This window comes from Vigna angularis, chromosome 9 (assembly GCF_016808095.1).
Source record: "Vigna angularis cultivar LongXiaoDou No.4 chromosome 9, ASM1680809v1, whole genome shotgun sequence".
Classification (NCBI taxonomy): Eukaryota; Viridiplantae; Streptophyta; class Magnoliopsida; order Fabales; family Fabaceae; genus Vigna; species Vigna angularis.
The window spans coordinates 20,065,709-20,087,666 of record NC_068978.1 but is presented as its reverse complement, the minus strand read 5'-3'; the positions used below and the strand labels follow the sequence as shown (position 1 = coordinate 20,087,666).

The window sequence follows — 21,958 nt, the reverse complement described above, 5'->3', positions numbered from 1 at the left end:
AAATTATAATTTCTACCAATTTTATCAAAGCTTAAATTTTGATAGTAGGTTCGCAATACAAGATTTTTCAATTTAACCATAGAGACTTTTGGTTAAGGAATCAGTCTCAAACTCTTGCTCTATTTGTGATTTCTTGTTCTTTATTTTTTTATGTATTAACTCATTATAAACATTAATTTGTATATTTTATTTGACTTATATATATATATATATATATATATATATATATATATATATATATATATATATATATATATATATATATCAGTAGAGTTTGATTTAGTGGCTTATGCCTTTTAATTGTCACATTCAAAATATTTGTATTCTCTTTTGTTATTATAATAATCTTTTTCTATTATTATTGCTTCTCAAAAATTTTTGGATAAGTTTGGAATAATTATTTAAGTTGCATCCCTTAGTATTTTTGGTTGTTGTTATTATTTTTCTCCCATCAAATAATATAAACATAAAATCAATAACTTATTCACATAATTGGTATATCTTATCCCAATCTTATCCCATAATATAAGTTACAATACCAAATTAAAATAAAATTAACTAATTTTATAAAAGTCATAAATTTTAAAGAACATATAAATTAATAAATGAAAATAGCTTAATATCATGTCAAATGGTCAAATATAATGGAAGTTATTTGTAATTTTTCTAAATTCCTAATTCATTTTAGAAAACTACATTATAATATTTTAAGATTCTCATACATTAATATACATAAATAATAATAGAACCATGATTCATAAAAAATCCGATAAAAATATCTTATTTAATAGAATCCTAATCCCTTTTATTTTATTATTATTTCTCATAATAATTAATAAATCGTTCTAGTTTATTAAATTATATTTGGATTGATCATAATATTTCACATTAATTGCATAATTAAGTTAATTTATCAATTAATTCTGATATTCAAAAGTCTTGCATTGCAATATCTTGGACTTAAAGTGTTAAATGATGATTACAGACATAACATGTAACAAAAGCAAAAACATGAAGGATAGGCTAATAATATTTCTATTCCATATACAGTTAAAATTTACTAGTAGTAATAATAAAGGTAAGTCAACAAATTAACCTTGCATTCATGTTATACAATAAACTCACCTGTAAATTAGTTCATCTATAACATGCTCGACTTTAATTAAGATCTTCAAGAATTTGAACTTGTTATTATATGACTTCGAGAAGATATTTCATGTCTAATAAGGACTAACATTTGTCTCAGAATTTGAATATACTCCCTCTTAAGATAATCCATAAATATCCTTTCATTAATATATCAACAAATCAACACATCTAAACTTCAACTAGGTTAATCCAACAGATTTCACTAACTCAATTTCAAACAACGACAAAAACATTCAAAATACTCTTAGATTTATTAATTTAAATTAGAACAATAAATATCAAATTTGTTTAAATAAAACAAGTAAATAATAAAAACTCAAATTCTTTTAGAAACTTACTCATCGGGATTTGGTTGGTTAGTACACATTTTTACCAGATCCCATTTTTTTGTAATTATTTTTAACTTGCTACTATATAGATTTCATTAACCCACACTCTTTCAAATTCACTAAGAGGTTTTGAATATGCGAAACCGAAAATTTGCATTTCAAAATTGTGTCAAACACACACAACATCAATTCAACATTTAAAATAACTATCAAATTTCAAATCAACATTTAAGAAAATTACCGAATAATAATTTTATATTCCTAACAAACTTCAAACATTATACTTTATTTAACACATAAACTAACTATCTACAACCAATTCAAATTCAACCAAATTTCCCTTTTCAATAACTTTCAAATTTTGGTTTAAAATTTCACATGAAATCAAAATTCATCAAAAGTTAAAACCCAAATAACTAATCATAGAAAATTTAAAATATAACACAAGAAAAATAATTTCCATTAGTTGCTAACCTAATAAACTTGGGATCTTTGAGCGCGTGATAAAAGGAGAGTGTCAAGAAAAAGTTAATCAAATTTGGAATTGTCCAAACTTAAGAATCCAAAACCTTATGTTATTATATCGAAACTCAATTTACTCTAAAATTGTTATTTCTCCTTATAAACATCAACATGCACGTGGACTTTAGAAAGAGAAAGAAAAATAACGAACTTAATGATGAGATCATGGATCAAGAAAGACTTATACTACAATTAAGGAGTGAATTTTAAGTAAAACTCAATCTTGCAAAAAAAACTAGTAAGGAAGGTTTTCACCCATTTATATTAGGAATCTATCTTATTTATAGTTGATGTGGGATCTCTAACACACCCTACTCACATTTCGAGCATGAGACTAGAGAGTAGTGGTCTGATAAAGACCCGATAGTGTGGATGAATAATAAACCCAACAAAATATAAACTCTGCTAAGATATGTTCTAATCTATGACTTTGATACCATGTTAAAAAATGAATTTGAAACATAACCCAACCTTGTAAAATTGGATTTTATGGTGAAGTTTGCACCTTTCTTTGAAGCCTAATAAATGCATAATTATAATTTAAAAATAAGGTCAGGAATTTTCAAAAATATCTCAATACTCTCTCTCAAGCTAATGAGTAAGTGTTTTCTATTCCTGACTTAGATATAATTCTTTCATCAAAATTATTGCAATTCAACCCTTGGGTAAGTATATATGCAAATTGTGCTTGAGAAGAAACATGGTGTGCAAATCATATTGTTGTCAAGCTTTTCTTTAATTAAATGGCTATCCGCTTCAATATGTTTGATTTTATGATGTTGGACTAGATTACAGGTTATGCTAATTACAGATTTGTTATGACAATAGCTTTATAAGTCCATCCTATTTTATCTTCAAGTCTTTCAGTATAAATTTTAACTACAATAGCTCACATATCCCTTGAGCCATGACTCAATTTTGCTTTAGTAATGGACCTAATTATCACACTTTGTTTTTACTCTTCCAATCAAGTTACCAAGTTTGTGCAATAACTAATAGTTGATCTTTTATAAAAAAGAATAAACTTGTATAATCAGCATCAATATAAGCTTCAAGACTGATGTTTTTGTTTCTTCTTAAAAAAATTCCTCATCCTAATATACCTTACAAATCCAGAACAATCCTAAGAGTAACTTGTAAATGGACACTCTTTAGATGATAAATAAACTACTTACTAAACTCTTAGTAAAATTAATATCAAGTTTAGTGTAAGATAAATAAATAAGTCTTCTTACAAGCCTTTTGATACATTTCTTTATCAAAAATCATACAATCTTTTTCATTTTTCAACTTTATATTTCGATCAATAGATGTGCTTGCTAGTTTAGAGGCCATTTTACCCGTAACAAATCAATAATATGAGATATAAAAATCTCTTTATTGAAGTGAGCAATTTCAATTCTTAGAAAATATTTCAATTTCTTCAAAGGTCTTAATTTCAAAATTTCTAACCACACGTTAATTCAATTTTTTTATTCATGTTCATGATTACCTGACACAATAATATCATACATCACTAATACAAAAATGGTTTTTTATACCTCTTAAAAAAGGCTTTTTATACCTATTTTTTAGTAGGTATAGAAACAAGGGGTATAGAAAGTTTACGATCTTTTATACCTATTTTTAAATCGGTGTAGAAAGTTTTCATTTTTATACCTGTGTTATTCATAATAGGTATAAAAGTCTTATATTTACACCTAATACTATGGGAGCAGGTATAAAAAGTCATCCTCGATGTTAGAGAGAAAATTTTCTTTTTATACCTACTGGTGCTATAATAGGTGTAAAAAGTGAAGTTTTTTTTTAAAATATTTTATTTTTATGTACTACTATCCATATTCAGACCTGCATAAGATTCAATCCCAAAATACAATTTAAATAATCAATAACAAGTAAAATAATTAATATTATTTTCATCTAACACATCAAAATGTAATATCTACCTTACAAAGTTCCTAACTATATTTACCTAACATAGTTACTTAACATATTACACATAAAATAGTTCCTAAACTCAAAATGTAATATTGAAACATCCAATCATTTACAAATGGTTAAAAGAAATGTAGCCCATTGCTCCCGAACATCCTTTATGACATGTTGTTCCATTGGAGACGTGTCATCAAATATCTACACAATGAATAGTTTGAGTAAAGTTATAATATTAATAACTTAATATCTTAGTTATAAAATGTTCACATTACCAATTTCCATGAGTCAACGATATTTGCGGATATAATTTTCTGCATGTGCCTCATGACATAATATCCGCACTCAAAGCTTCCCGGTTGACGTGAGCACTACAAGTTAAATTTATAGAGTATCATAAAATTTATAATTGTATTTATAGTTTGAAATATTAACTACTTACAGTTGGTGCAATGAACTACAACTTCTTTCTAGAGACGATATGTGTTCCCTGCAACCTTGAATATGCCTCAACCACTCTATAAAGTTAAATGTACATTGAAATGAGAACTTAGTAAAATCAGATATGTCTACACTACAAATAAATTATTAAAAACTTACAATATTAGTGTATTTTTAATAGCCAAAGTGTGAGGTTTTTTGTGCAATGAACATAAGAGAACTATAAGAAACTGTTGAGGAAGAATTAATAACAATTGTCAGTGACCCCTGTAGATTCAAACAATAATAGTGTTAAATAACATTTACATAAATAAAATTTATTAATAAAAATTATATACTTACTGTTGCAAATAAGGTGCTAAGTACACTTGCTTTTTTCCGTTTACAAAAGCCTCTAAGAGGTAGTTTTGGACCTCTTCACCTTTATTCCCAACTCCTTGAATGGCAACAGGGTCAATAAAACCATAAATGTGATCATTCTTCTTTTCAATGGTCAACCGATGTAAATACCTTAAACATTGAAAATGAATAATGTTAGAATAAAATATTGAATATATTTAAACTTCATAAATGTAGAAATTTACTTACAACAACCAAAGTTGTAATATTGATATACATAACATATCAGTGCCAGAGAGAATTTCAAAAATATCCCTTTGACATATGAAGAAAGAGAGAATTTCAAGAATATGTTGATAAAATTAAGATAAAATGAATTTACATTTCATATTAATTTAGTTATATTTAATGATGCGATATTTTTTATTGTTAAGTTAATTTGCTTAGCATATTAGTCATCATATTATTAACTATGATATATTTGTTAACTTAAATACTATGATATACTTTTTAAAATCTATGTTAGCAACAAAAAATTCTACAACTTTTACTTTTTCATATCTACCTTAATATCCTTGTAAAATAAAATACAAGTAGTATTATGTTTTTGCTATATTTAAACACATAATATACTCATTCGTTATGATTTTCTAGTTGTATCAAATCTTCCTACTTTGAAGGCTGATATGTTTTATTTAAGTCGAAGTATTTATAGATCTAAAATATATTTGTTAATACACTTTAACACCAAAGTCAAATATTTATGAAAAAATCACAAAAAATGTAATTATGAATGCATAACTTCACCAATATTATTTATAATATCTTTATCGTAGAGTTTTGATGGGATCTTATATTATGTAGGTTATTATCTATCATGTGCTTTTTTAGAGTTTTACTAACCTGACTTGTTCACCAAATCTTTAATTAATCATATTAACCTTAAATTGGTTTCTACATTTTAATTTATATTTATTGTTTGATAATAATTTTAATATACATATGTCTATTTTTATTGCATGTACGGCTACATTTATAGGAAAAAAATTATTGTTATGTAAAATGGAAAAAATTTGAATTACACTGAAATATAATTAACGATAGTTTGTTTTGTTTAGTAAATGTGAACAGTACCTTTGTTCACGTTTCAACAGGCTTCAGTGAAATTGGAATCACTTTTCAACAGGCTTCCAAACCAGTCAATAATTTCATGATTGGAAGTACCAAAACAGCAATCCTACAAAGGAAGAGATTGGCGCAACCAGATATTACAAATCTGCACTTCCAAAAACAGCCCCTGCACAACTAAACACACCATCCAAGCAAAAGGAAACATGCCACAAAGTAAAACAAACCATACCTGATAGCTTGGGCAAAGAATGCTTCTTCGTGTCAAGAATCCTTATAGTTTAAAAATGTCTTAAAAAAGAAGAAGAAAAAAATTAGAAAATACAAATTAACCCTTTTGTGGTTCTTATTCTAATAATTGGCATGAAAAATTATACCTACTTGAATGACGGAATAAAAATAGATGAAAAATTATACATATCTTAGCAGGGGATGCAATTGATAAAGTTCATGGACCATTTTTTCCAGTTTCTTTGATTTATTATTTGAGATACAAGAATCTGTTCTTGAAAAGAAGAGTGAAATATTTTTACTCTCAATTCAGGATATAATCTTTTCACTAATCTTAAATATTAATTTAGAATAAAATCTTTCAGCTGGTCCACTTAAGGTAGAAAATTCCTGATTTCCTGTCTTAGTTCTTCTTAGTTCTAGCTAAGTTGATTATTTTTTGGGAACTAAACTTTGATTAGCTGGAACCAAAGGTTGACTAATCCCAAAAGGTTGATTAATAATTCTAACATTATGAAATCTCAGCCAGAAAATCTTGTAAACTTACGGGAAATGAGCATTTTATTCATTTTCCAACTAGAATTTATATCTAAAGCAAATTAGAAAAGCCATTTAAGAAAGATGACTTTTATTGCAGAGAGCAATTGATGGTGTGGAGGGATACTAGAACTAGATGTTTATGAAGGAACATTACTGATATTGCTTCTTTGATTAGATGAAAAACCAGTTAGAGCCAACAATGTTGTGTCAAGAAAAGCAAATATTTTTCATGTTAAAGAAACTTGATGAATGGTTTTGTTTATGCTGACATGAAACCTTATGAAATTTGATCCTATATATGAAGAACTGAAATGTTTTCATAGCAGTGTAAGCAAAATGACTGACCTCAAGAGCCCTGTTCTTGGCAAATGCTTCAGGATCAGTAGATAATCCAGCAGTGTCCCATCCATAGTCCCTTGGGAATTCTCTAGTTAAATAAGAGGGAGTTTGAGCCGAAAAGGGTCCCAAGTATTTCACTCTGTCTGGACCGTACCACAATTCATTTCTCTGCTCACTCATCAACACAGATAACACTACATATTAGTCACACAACACAACCCAAAAAAACCAAAACCAGTAAGAAAAAATATGAAAAGCACAAACAAACAAACACTTGAAATTTTGTATTCTCAACTTTCTTCACTTTTACTAACTTCTTCAACAAACAAACAAACAAACCAACATAAACAAGGAGGAACTTATGAACTCAAAGGTTCACGTCTAAACATAACTAAGATCCAATCACATTTCCAAGACTAATTTCAAGAGGTTTTCATCACATAATTCAGATTCCAAACTAGATTCAAAGTGTTATATAAGAGAGTAGCAATTCTACCTTATATCAACTAAACAAAGATCTATCCATCAAAGGAAGAAATTTGAAATTTGGATCTTAAACAAATTTAAAGTACACAAGTTGATACGTTTAAATTTACTAAAGATAAGCCAAGATTAACCAAAGTATCATTGACAGTTAGAGTGAACAACATATTGAGTGTTAAACAGCAAAAAACTTCACGCCTGTTTAAACAACCTACTGTCAGATATATACTCTTTATACATAACTACTGACAATTATATTCTACACATAACTTCCATAATTGTCCTTGATGATCAGTTCCTATTATATATAACTTTATAGTAGCAAAATGTGATTCAAGAGAATAAATATCACTCCTTAATACCACGTGAGTCATTTTCTGGTTTTTAATCTTGTTTAACATTAGTTCATTGCTAAAATTCTTGTCAACCTGTTCTAGAGTCATTGCAGACCTTTCCTTCACATTCCAAATTGCAGAACTAGCTTGTTTAAATGCTTGTTACTTAGTATAATGGTCAGAAACGAATTTAAGCTGTGTGAGTTGATCAAACTAGGAAAAGGCAAAGCTGAAAAAAGAACTGCACATGTGATTTGGATACCTTGAAGAATGTTTTATCATTGAAAATTAATATTTTTATAATTATATATTTATTTGATAACTTATTTTCAAGAATAAGGGAATTATCAAAAACATATTTTTATAATTAAAAATAAAATGAACAAAACAACGAATGTAAGTGATTGTATAAATTTATTTGGAATTCATGGTATTATTGTTTAAAGTAAATAAGAGTGAAAAAAATTTGTTTGAGGATCTTCTTAAACTCAACACCTCTTTAATAATATAAATATAATAGTTAAATAAATTAAATTTTGTGTTTTGTGGTGTAAAAGTATCATCCGATAAGAGGCATTTCAAATGACAAGTCTGCAACATAATACCACAATAATTGCCTCTGTTATTCCTTTGTGAGCTAAAGTATCTTACAAAGTTAATCAAAAGTTTTGTCCCTGATCAACTAAGATGTACAAAATAAACAACACAAGTAAAATTAGAATTAAAGCTAACTAGCTAGATCTATTCTGCTATTCAGATTACCCATGATACTAGCTTAATTAGACGACATGAATAGTTAATGGCTTTCTAAGAATACAAAAAAACTCAGATGTGCTGATTTCTACGAGCAACACGAAAAGCTACTCTAGCTGTTTGATGAATCTGTGGTTGGTTTTGGGTATGAAGAATAGCCTTCACAATAGTAAAGAAAACAGTCGTAGCACCCTAAGTTCAATACCTTGAACACCATATTAGCCACCAACCTCTCTACTCTACTACTTTTAGGATAAGGTTTTTAGTTTCTTATAATGGAGCAGTCACCGAGGGATACCCTAGCTTAGATCTAAAAGAATATGTATGCAGTTGCACACTTCCTCAGCCAAACAACATATAAAACAACGAAACAGATGTCTGCAACAACATAAATATTTTGCACACAATGATACAAGCGAAATTGATTGCCTTAACAGAAAATTTGGAGAAGAATTATCAGTATAAACCCTAATTCATAAAAATGTACCACCCACGGCAGACCACCTGACGACGGCACACCACGGCAAGGGTTTCACCTACACAGCTTGAAACGCGGACGAACAACTTCAAACGTGGACCAATAGCTTCACCCAACCACCTCGACAACTTCAATAATAATAACGAACGATAACAATGGCAGGAGAATGAAGAAGAATGGAGGAGAAGGAAGGAGGGAGAACGAAGGATGGGGAAGAAAGGAGGGAGAACAGGAGACAGAACGAAAAAGAAATTGCACTAAGGAAGAAGAGTTGCGGGAGGGAAAAGAAATTGAATATGTAAATAATCCATACCTGTTATAATTTTCAAGTGGTGTAGATCAATAATTTATACCTATTTTAAGGTTAAGAGGTATAAAAATAAAGGATTATTTATACCTATTATCATTGCAACCGGTATAAAGCTATTTGTATTTTTTACAATTTTGCCAAAAAGTTTCACATATTTACAAAATTGCCACCACATCAATTTCTATAGCTAATGAATTTTAATAGGTATAAAAATTAGCTATAAAAAGTATATTTTCCACTAATGCATGTAGACTAACAAAATTGTTACTCTTCCTAAATAAAAATGTTGAAAACTGACACGGTTTTACGTGTTCTAGTTGATTTTGAAATGGATGACATTTGGAGACGAAGATGAGATGAAACGAGAGAGGAAGAATGGTGGTGTAAAGGCTCACGAGAATGAAATAAAAAGATGGGGATGATGTTTATCTTCTTTCTTCCCTGACTTTTTGTTTTATACACACGTTACAGAGATAAATTATAAATACTGATTAAGTGTAAAGTACATGTTCCAATTTATTTAGTTTCTATTTAAGCGAATGTAGTAGCAATTTCTTATATTTTTTTCACATCACAAAATTCAGCATTTTGAAAATGTGTATTATTAGAAAATTAAAATGAAACAAATCTGCACCTTCTAGTATCTTATTATAATAATTTACACTTCCATAATTCAAGTTATAGATTAGTCAGAAGAAGCTTAAGCTTATTTCCAAAGTATAAAACCTTCATACATCCACATGAATAACCACACTAAAAGTACATTCCCACCTAATTTTAATGGTGATTTACTGCTTAATCTCGTTGCCAAAGTGTAAGGTCAGATTTTTTGCTTCATCTGCATAGCAAACAGGTATAAAGAAATTATTGTCTTTTTCGTTTGACTCATCATAAGTTCTTGCTGTAAGGGATGATGATCTACAAGCATTTGGCTTCACTTTGCCTTTGTAAGCCCTACAAATATAGGTCTCAAAATTTCTGTAGTCCTGCATCCACAAGAAAAGGCAAAATAGTTTAGCCACAATTCAGTATTCAGTTCTGTTCTGCAATCTTCAATTTGACATCACTCGCAAACCTCTTGGAGTGCTTGGTTGTTCACAACCACCCATGGAACAAATCTATGGGGTGGTTTAAGCTCAGATGTTTCCTTTCCATACTTTAGGTGAATCTGCTTGGTAGACACATAAAAGGTGTTAATATGAAATTATATTTTTTTTATCAGAAAATATTTCTTATTAATATATTAAATTTATTGATTTTATTAATAATTACCCGTATAAATTAACAACAGAAATGAAGAGTGAAATTAGAAAATAAAAAGAACTAACAGTTTTCCCGTTGCCACTTGTGTAGCAATCAATAGGTGATGTGCCCAAACCAGTCATTTGGAAGCAGTTCATCCATTGCCTGTGTCTCCCTTCTAAACTCAGACGCTCCAAACACTCAATAAATCTGAAATGTTGCATCTGCATGCATCGTAATTCTGTGTTAAATTCATTCACTCAACGAATCTGAAATGCTGCATTAGCCATGCATGAAAATGAGATGCATGACTACTTAGGGTTAGTATGATGATTTTTTTTAAGTTGTTTAAAATCATTTTTAGCAATTTTAAAGGTATCAATTGAAACTGATAAATGAATGTAAATTTCGTTTTACGATTTTATAATTTGTAGGATTGAATTAGAGTTGAATTGAGTTTGTTAAGAAACTAAAAGTTAAAAGAAAAGTAAAATAAAGTTTACAAAGTTAGAAGAGAAAATTAAAATTGTTATATAGGAGCTCTACCACGTCAGGATAGATTGTAATAGTGCAGGCCTGGATCGTGTTTAGGAAGCATTCATCCTCTCCATGCTGCAATAATTAAGAGAAAAATAAAATAAAATTGATGATGGTGAAAATAAATTATAGAAAAAAATAAAATAGAAAATGATTTTATTAACAAAATAGACATTACATGTATCTATGTTGTTTAGATAACCTACTCTGGGTCACTATGAGTGATAGTGCTTCTCATGGGGTGTGCATAGTTTGTAATTGATGAATTGCCTATTATGCATCATTTAGTCAATTTGTTTCATAATTTTAAACTCGTATGTAGGCTTTATGAGAAGGGATGAATGAGATTCAAGTGATAAAGGTGATGATTTCATGATTATAAGAGGATTATAATTAAACATTTTGGTTTATTTATAGATTGTATGAATGTGGTTAATTATAAGGAGAATTGTCACATTGTCTAGTGTTGGGGTATATACTGAGTCGGAGTCTAAAGAATGAAGTCATCCTAACTCTATTGAACTTATTAACGCATATAAAGAATGAAATTTAGGTGGTACGAATTAAAGGAGGTTTCTATAGAGAGATTTAGTGTGGGAGAACACATTTTTGACTAGGCTATACTAAATTAACCCTATCATGAGAGACTTTAGACCAAGTGGAACCAAGTTTGGTTATTATAGTGCTTTACAAGGTTATTTCATAGGTGTATGACTTCATGAGCATTCAACTTAATACATGTCATTTTTAAAATTGAGTCTAGATCATATTTGTATTGATGAATTGTTATTGTATGATATATATGTGTCTCTTAAGTTTTTGTATTAGTAAGTGTGTGAGCACATAACTTGTTAATTTTTGTTAGATATTTGTTTTTGAACTGCACATTGTTGCACGTGACAAATTTATTTAATTTATCTTTATTATTTTTGTTAATTGAATAAGTCTTTTCTATTCCTAAACTTTAGGAGAAAGCAATTCTATTTATCTTGGTCAGTTTGTTTGTTAGGGCAAGTATTATAAATGTACGCAATTGACATTTGAATAATATAAGAGTTCCCAATCATCTTTCATTCAATTCATATATTGTTCCTGTTTCAATCCTTCATTCTTTGTTTTTCTTGTTGCTCTCATTTTAAACCAACAATTGGTATCCTGAGCCCTTTTCTTACGAACCTGTGAAAATGGATGTTGAATCAAATTTCTCACAAGTTACAGCTCCAGTCTTTGATGGAGAAAGCTACGATCTTTGGGCTGTCAAAATGAAAGCTTACCTGGAGGCTCTAGATCTTTGGGAAGCTGTAGCAGCAGAGTATGAAGTTCTTTTACTGCTAGATAATCCTACCATGGCCCAGATCAAAATTCACAAGGAGAGAAAAACTAGAAAAGCAAAGGTCAAATCATGTCTATTTGCTGGTGTTTCTCAAACCATCTTCACAAGAATTATGACTCTTAAATCAGCCAAAGAAATTTGGGATTATCTAAAGGAAGAGTACGCTAGGGATGAAAGAATAAGAAACATGTAGGTGCTTAATTTAATGAGGGAATTTGAATTGCAAAGGATGAAAGAGTCTGAAAAAATCAAAGAATACTTAGACAAATTGTTGGGTATATCCAACAAGATAAGGTTGTTGGGCAACAATTTTCCTGATTCCAGAATTGTTGAGAAAATTCTCGTAACGGTGTCAGAAAAGTATGAAGCATCTATTGCTTCCTTGGAGAACACAAGGGATTTGTTTAAAATCACATTTGTAGAAGTGCTACATGCATTCCAAGCCCAAGAGCAACAAAGTTTGATGAGGGAAGATCATGTTGTTGAAGGTGCTCTTCTAGTCAAAAGCCAACAAGCCAAAAACTACAAGAAGAATCATCCAGCCAATAGTCAAAGCAATACAAATAATTATGATAAAGGAAAAGGTGGAAAGAAAAGTTACCCACCTTGTCAGCATTATGGCAAAATGGGTCACCCTCCATTCAGATGCTGGCAAAGACCTGATGCTAAATGCAACAAGTGCAATCAAATGGGACATGAAGCAATCATATGTAAGAGCGAAAATCAGCAACAAGAGGAAGAAGCTAAGGCTGCTGATTAGGAGGAGGAGGAGGACCAGCTATTTGTAGCTACTTGTTTCTTGAGCAGTGAATCGAGTGAAAGTTGGCTGATAGATAGCGGTTGTACCAACCACATGACCTTCAACAAGGCTCTTTTCAGAGATTTGAGGCCAACTAATGTCACTAAAGTCAGAATAGGTAACGATGATCATATCTCAGTCAAAGGAAAGGGGACAATTGCAATCACAAGTTGTACAGGCACAAAGTTCATTCATGATGTTTTTTTTGTTCCTGAAATTAACCAGAACTTATTAACTGTAGGTCAATTGATTGAAAAAGGATTTAAAGTTATTTTTGAAGATAAATATTGTTTGATTAAAGATGCAGTTGGTCAAGATATGTTTAAGGTAAAAATGAAAGGAAAGAGCTTTTCTCTAAATCCATTGGAGGAGGAGCAGGTTGTTTTTTCTTTGAAGGAAAATGTCACAGAAATCTGGCACAAGAGACGTGGACACTATCATCGTCAAGGACTACTGCAAATGAGTGGAAAAGAGCTAGCACTTGATATTCCGGTGCTTAAGAATCAAACTTCAAACTACAAAGCCTGTCAATTTGGGAAGCTAAGTAGAAAACCTTTTACAGAGACAATATGGAGAGCATCAAGGAAGCTGCAATTGATTCACACAGATGTTGTAGGGCCTCAAAGAACACCTTCATTGAAAGGTAATCTTTATTATGTTCTCTTTATTGATGACTTTACCAGAATGTGTTGGATCTTTTTCTTCAAGAACAAATTAGAGATGGCTGGAATATTTTGGAAGTTCAAAGCCAAGGTTGAGAATGAAACTGGTTTCAAAATTCAGATTTTGAGGACAGACAATGGCACTGAGTACACATCTGAAAGATTTAATCAATTTTGTGAGGATTCTGGCATTGAACATCAACTAACTACTCCCTATACCCCACAAAAAAATGGGGTTAGTGAGAGGATAAACTGATACATCATGGAGATGACGAGATGCATGTTGTATGAAAAGAATTTACCAAAAGAATTTTGGGCAGAGGCAGCACATACAACTGTTTTTCTTCAAAATAGACTCCCCACCAAAGTTTTGAACGATCAAACACCATTTGAGGTTTGGCATGGTTACAAACCATCTCTGAAATTTCTTAAAATATTTAGTTGTTTGTGCTTTACTCATGTTCCACAGAGCAAGCGAGATAAGCTGGATAAAAGAGCATCACCAGGTATCTTTATAGGCTACAGTACAGTCAGCAAAGCCTATAAAATCTTTCAGCCGCAAACCAAAATAATAATTATTAGCAGGGATGTTCACTTTCTGGAAGATGAAGAATGAAATTGGGATGATAAAAGGAAGACAAATCTGGTTTCTACAGATGTGAAGTTCAAATCTTCAAACACAAGACAAAATGAAGATGAAAGCTGGCAAAATGAATTACTAGATGATGATCCAGTAAGAGGTACCCAATTGCTATTTGAGATTTATGAAAGATGCAATATTTCTGTTTGTGAACCTACAGATTATGAAGAAGCAAAGAAAAGTTCAAATTGGAGGGCTGCAATGAAGGAGGAGTTGTCAATGATTGAGAAGAACCAAACCTGGATTCTTATGGAAAAACCTCAAGGCAGAAAAGTAATTGGGGTCAAATGGGTGTATAGAACTAAATTAAATGTTGACGGTTCTATCAACAAACACAAGGCAAGACTCGTAGTGAAAGGTTATGCACAAATTTTTGGTGTAGACTACTCAGATACCTTTGCACCAGTTGCTCGATTGGACACCATTAGGTTGTTACTTGCTATAGCTGCTCAAAAGAATTGGAAGGTTTATCAACTTGATGTTAAATCAACTTTTTTAAATGGTTTTTTGCAAGAAGAAATATATGTTGAACAACCCCAAGGCTTTGTGAAAGAAGGAGAAGAAGATAAGGTTTATTTACTCAAAAAGGTTCTTTATGGGCTGAAACAAGCCCTGAGATCTTGGTATAGTAGAATTGATGATCATTTGCTGAAGTTGGGATTTGTCAAAACCTTAGCTGAATCAACACTGTATGTTAAGCATGATAGAACTGACATTCTTATCATCTCACTTTATGTGGATGACCTCTTTGTAACAGGAAGCAACACAAGGCTTGTAGAGAAGTTTAAGAAAGAAATGATGGAGGAGTTTGAGATGACAGACCTTGGTTTAATGACCTTCTTTCTTGGCATGGAGATCAAACAAGGAGAACATGAAGTCTTCATTTGTCAAAAGAAATATGTCAAGGAGATTTTCAAGAAGTTTAAACTTGAAGAATACAAAGAAATGAACACTCCAATGAATCAAAAGGAAAAGCTATGCAAGGAAGATGGAACTGAAAAAATAGATCAAGCATATTTCAGAAGCATGGTTAGGTGTTTGATGTACCTTACAACAACTCGACCTGACATCTTAAATGTTGTAAGCATTTTATCCCAGTTTATGCATTCCCCAAGTGAAATGCATTTCAAGGCTGCAAAAAGGGTGATTAATATGTCAAAGGCACTCACAACTTTGGCATCAAGTTCAAATGGACTGAAGAATTTAAGTTAACAGGATTCTCAGATAGTGATTGGGGTGGTTCAATTGATGACATGAAGAGTACCTCAGGGTACTATTTTAGCTTTGGATCGGGTGTTTTCTCGTGGAGCTCGAAGAAACAAGAAATTGTTGCATAGTCTACAGTAGAAGCTAAGTTTGTTGCTGCTACAGCTGCTGTTAACCAAGCCTTGTGGTTGAGAAAAATATTAATTGATCTTAACATGGAGGAGAAGGAAAGCACAAAAGTTTTTGTTGACAACCAAGCTACAATAGCTATTTCCTATAATCCTGTATTTCATGGGAAAACCAAGCATTTCAACATTAAGTTGTTCTTCTTAAGAGAAGTACAGAAAAATGGAGCTATTGTTCTTGTTTATTGCAAAACTGAAGACCAGGTTGGAGATCTGTTCACCAAACCACTTCCAGTCAACAAGTTTGAGTTCTTAAGACAAAAGATTGGAGTTTGCAGTTGCAAAATCAAGGAGGAGTGTTAGATATTTGTTTTTGAACTGCACATTGTTGCATGTGACAAATTTATTTAATTTATCTTTATTATTTTTGTTAATTGAATAAGTCTTTTCTATTCCTAAACTTTAGGAGAAAACAATTATGTTTTATCTTGGTCAGTTTTTTTGTTAGGGAAAGTATTATAAATGTACGCAATTGACATTTGAATAATATAAGAGTTCCCAATCATCTTTCATTCAATTTATATACTCTTCCTATTTCAATCCTTCATTCTCTGTTTTTCTTGCTGCTCTCATTTTAAACCAACAATTTTTCATCAGCTTACCCTTGTGTTTTCATTGTGGTGGTTTTTTCCTTCCTACAATGATCGTCTACTATTCGTGAGCATATGATAGTAAAGAGGGTTGAATAATGAGCAATTGTACTTAGGTATGTAATCTAAAAGTTATTTTTCCTTAAAAAAGTTTCTGAATTGTATAATCCAAAAGTTAAAATTGACTTATATATTGTGAAATCTAGAAGTAAAAGTTGACTTCCAAAATTTCAAGACGATTAAAAATATAGGTTGTAGATTGCACAATCCATTAGTCAATTTTTAGTTCAAAATTTCACAATTTGAAAGTCAAATTTTATTTCTAATTGCACAATCTCAAAGTCAATCTAGAAGGCATTTTGGGCTTGCAAATTACACAATCTGAAAGTCTTTTAGATTATGTCATATGGAGAGGGCAAAACAAGAATTTTTTTATATAAGAGCATAGAAATAAATTTGTAGAGGTACAGGAAGAACTGCCAAAACAAAAGGGTGGCTAGCATGCCTAATTTGGTCATTCTTAGAATAAACCCTTAACACAAATTGCATGAACATTGAACTTGCACTAAGCTACTTCGTTTTACACCCCCATAGTTTCTTCTTGAATCTTCATGGGATGTGAAAAAGATTTTGCTACCATCACCCTTATTGTCAACCACTCACTTCTTATCATTGTCCTCCCTTGTTCATGTGTTCATTTGGATTGATAGAAGAATATTTAGATTACCAACATGTTTTGAATTGTGAAATTTGGAAGATACTTTCAGATTATCCAATCTGAAAGTCAATATTTGCATAGGAAACAATATTTAAATTATGTATTCCTATTTTTTATTATTAAGAAAAAAAAACATAAGAAAAAGAAGAATCGCACGAGAATAGAAGAAAAACCGAAAAAGAACATAAGAAAACCCAAAGAAAAAATGAAGAAGAACCACAAAAGCAGAAGGAGAATGAGAATGAAAAGGAGAAGGGGAAGAAGAAGGAGGAGGAGAAAAAGAAGAAGAAGAAGAAGAAGAAGAAGAAAAAGGAAGGAGAAAAATTAGGAGGAATGATTTGTGGTTGTCAATAATTATCACTGTTTTTTTTATACATAGGTCAAATTTATCTACAAGTATTTTAGCAAAAAATAGTCATTGATAGGTCATTTGTAGTTTTTATTTACTTGATGGATTTTACCCATTAATAATTCTAATTTGTTTTTGTAGTGCATGTTCCTAACAAAAGAGGGAGGTTATTTGATAAAAAATTCATATTGAGTATTGTTAAAGTCAAATCATAAATATAAATAGATGTAAAACTCATCTTGTAAAATCCAAATTTTAAAAGATTAAATTAAGTTTAAATGATAATATACAAAAAAAAAATGCAATTATATAAATTTTAAAAATATAAAATATTGAAGAATATTTTAATTAAGGGTGACAAAACGGGTCGGATGGATCAACCACCAACCTGACCTTATTTTGATATGACAAGTTAAAATTTTGAACCTGTCAACCTGCCTAATCATAATGGTTCACTCCATGTTATTGCTCAAAAAATATTCTAAATCACGCACATATCCCTCTTTCTTCTACATAGTTTTATTGGACATTTATAACATTATCTCCCTCACACACTAGTTTCACGCAAACATATTTCTCTACCAATACTCCTAATCGCATCATTCTTTCTTCATCCTACTTTTCAAGACCTCGATCTCTTCTAAGAGTTAATTGATTTAGGAGGAAAATTAGAGTTGCTTTCTCAAAGCAATTTGTTTAGGGAAAAATTACGTTTGCATCCCTTATTTGCTTTTCTAATCTTGTTTGCATCCCTTATTTGCTTTTCTAATCTTCTTTTCTTTCTAGAGCCATTTGATTTGGGAAAAAATTAGGACTTCATTGATTTATTAATATTTAATCACATTTTCTCATTCGATGCTTTTGAGTAGCATGTTGTTTTTGGTGGATTCACCTGGGTCACATGAAAAGAATATGGTGGTGTTCATGAAATAAATTTGTAGGTTTTCAATGCCTTTCTCAATGCTACATGTGATGGGGTACAATTGATTTCAATTGAATACACATTTTGGCTCTTAAACAATTCATTTTGTTTTTATTAAACACCTCAATTTGTATTGTGGTAATAGCAATTGTTGACGACGATTTTAATCATCACAAGCAAAGTTAATTCAAAAGTTGTTGAAAATTGGTTTGTTTGTTGGCGAATCAAAACATGAATCTGCAAAGCAGTTCGTTGAAAATTGGCGGATCTGCTAACCCGCTAACATGTTTTATGACAGAATAAGTTACAAAATTCAGTTTATATGGACTTGTGGACCATCTTAACTCAATCCACTTTTTGATGGCTGAGCTAAAAGGCCCCAAATAAGGGTATTTGCCATTAGACCTAACTCCTTTCTTTTTACCTTATCCTTAAGGTTGATAATTGTGGTGGGTTGTTGAAGAATTGAATTCGGGCAAGGAATCAATTGAGAAAATTTAGGGGCAAGAATTTATTAGGGTGACAGTGCCTTTAAATTACGTTTTACGGATCCCAGAAATTGACCCATAACTCTTACAACTTTCTTTCAATATCATAACTTCTACTTCTGGTTTCAGATTTGTTCTGGAACCACTTTGTACAAATCGTGCAAAGAGTTCAAATGAGAATTTCATAGTAAAATGACAAGTAAAAATCAATAAAAAAAAAGCATGTTCTAATCATCACAATGTAGCCAACTAATTAAAATTCAAAAAGATTAAATTCTCACAATGAATTAATATTCAAATCTATATTTTTAAAAAATATCAACATTTAGTATCTGACTTTATGAATCAAGAATACATTTTAGAGCATAACTAAGTATGTTTACACAAACTTATCCCAAATAACTTTTAAGAGAAAAATATAAATGTTTCTATAAATTAAAATTAATTTATGTATAAATGAAAAAAAGTTAGAATAAATTTGACATATTAACTTATATATACATCAAAAAGGCATCTTAAAAATTCTAATAAAGAAAAAATTTATCCAAACTCATTCAAAATTAAGAATAAAATTTGATTCCAACTCTCACTACTTATATAATATTCTCATTCATCAAAATTAGAACCTCTTCTGACTCACAATCCTCCTAATAAAAGTTTGCATTAATAATAACTATAAATTATCAGAAGAAAAAAAAACTAAATTTTAATTAAAAATAACAATAACACATATTAAAAATTAAGTCTAGATTTTCCCATTACAATAATTAGGTTAATGATAGAAAAAATTCAACAATATGAAAAGAAAAAAAGTGGAAGAAATGTAACCTGACAAATGACAGAAGCATCAGGTGCAATCCAAGCATTGCCCCAAGGGACCAATCTGAGGTTGATAATGGAGATAAGATCCGTTTGGAAGATCCTCACAAGACGGTTCACAATGAAATCAGCACAATAGGGGCATAAACTCTCATAGTAGAGTGACACAGTTACCTTTTCATTTGGGGCAGAAGAAGAAGATGATGAAGAAGAAGGTGGCACCAAGAGCAAGAGCAGAAGAAAAAGAGAAAGGAGGAGGAAGCAACAGAAGAAGAATGAGCGACGAAAAGAATGAACAGAAGGATGCATTTTCATGTGTTGTGTTTCTTAAGAATCAAAGGTTTTTGTTTAGTAGTTGTTGTGTTGTGTTTGTGTTCTTTTGTGTTGTTTTGTGTGATTCATAGGTTGTGGAAGAAAGGTATCTTCTTCCCTCTCCTCTCTTGTCGCATCTGTTTCCTGCAAAGTGTGCCAATGCATGTCACTTTTCTTTTCATCTGTAAATTTATTATCACACAATGCATGTCACTTTTTACCTGCACCACACCACTTGACAATCTATTTATTTTATGGTCACAAAAAAAAAAAGAAAAGTTAATTTTTGTATTTATAAAGAAGAAGAAAAATTGGAAGCTAAAATAATAAATATAAAGTGTGTATAAAATAATAAATATTCCTTAAAAATTATTAAACTTGACTTTTAGTCTCTTAAGAAAAAAGTATTTTTAACTTATATACAGTATTTTTAATCTTCAAAATAGTTTGATAAAAGAAAAGTATTTTTGTCTTCAAAATAGTTTATATAAAAAAAATGTTTCTTATATTCAAAATAGTTTAGATAAAAAAACAGTATTCTTTATCTTCAAAATAGTTTGGATAAAGTTTTATAGAATAAAGAAAGGTAACTTAAATAATATTTGAGATATCAGAAAAAATACGTTTTAAAATTAGGAAGACTAAACAATACCGAATAGTATAATGTTAAAAAAACTAAAAATTTATCTTATTGCTTAAATCCAATTTTTATTCTTGTTGTTTCCTTAACGTGTGTAATTTTGATTCTTAAGCGAATTTAATAGCATATTTAGATTTATAAGTTTTCAAAATTACGTAAATTCAGCCTATATTATATCAATTATTACTTGCTCTAAATTATTATCATATATGTTTTTGTATAATAAGGTTCAACGTTTTATTAATCACAGTTACTAATATTCTACATAAATACGTAATATACGTTTTTCCCATTAGTGGCAGGTCAATTCAATATTTTCTGTTAGAAATTATAAAAGGTAACCACCATGTCGCTGAATAGTTTAATTTTAAAAGACTGAAATCAAATATATTGGGCCGAAATTTCACGTTTACAAAACTGTCTCTTAACATTGAATTTAAAGCTATTTTATTACAATAATGATGATGTTATTGTTATTATTATTATTATTATATATTTCTATTTTAATTTTTCCTTTTTCTAATATCACATTATTTACTAGATATCCTCTTGTCCCGTCCCTTCCAAGAATGTGATAATAGTTCAATTAAAAAAAAAGGTTACAAGAATTATTTTTATATAACTATACCTTTTAATGTTAGTTGGATTTGAAAGGGTGGCTCACCAAATTGGATGGACGATGGAAGGATTGATAGATTAATGTTTCGGTAGATATTTTGAGGGACTGAGAGACGTATCTTTGTTGACATGTCTTCCTCGTCTTCGAACACTTGGATCGTCTGAGCCGCTCGCCTTTCTTTAGTCTGGACCGTTCGGTCATGTCGGTCTTGGTCGATCGGTTGTCTTCGTGCTCCAGGAGGGGGAGGTACTTGTAAAAGGCACTCTGTCGCTCAAGTTAGGGGTGTGATTTGAAGAGCCTCGGCTCTTGGTTTAGTGAATGGTTATCACTATTGAGTATTTGAGAATAGTGGAGACTGAATAATGTGTAGGTGGAACGTACCTGACTTTTGGCTCTGGCTTTGTATTTATAATTTACCTCATGGATCCTGAGCTGATACAAGCCCAATAAAATATAAACAGAATAAGATATAAACAGATTACCTGAAAATTCGATTGGTTATTTATAACCTGCTTTATCAATATCTTTAATTAGATATTCTTTGATTATTTTATCATCTACTGGACTGTTGGCCCAAGAATAGCTTAA

At 30.4% G+C, this 21,958-nt stretch overlaps 1 protein-coding gene across 1 annotated transcript; it reads right to left on the bottom strand.

The window, feature by feature from the left end:
* Window positions 1-9,927: 9,927 nt before the first annotated feature.
* LOC108346352 (gamma-interferon-responsive lysosomal thiol protein) lies at window positions 9,928-20,245 on the bottom strand. Its single transcript, XM_017585422.2, is given in 6 exon segments — window positions 9,928-10,126; window positions 10,128-10,295; window positions 10,385-10,477; window positions 10,638-10,775; window positions 11,098-11,163; window positions 19,809-20,245. Coding segments are annotated over 6 exon segments (882 nt in total). The 5' UTR covers window positions 20,115-20,245; the 3' UTR covers window positions 9,928-10,015.
* Window positions 20,246-21,958: the final 1,713 nt, after the last annotated feature.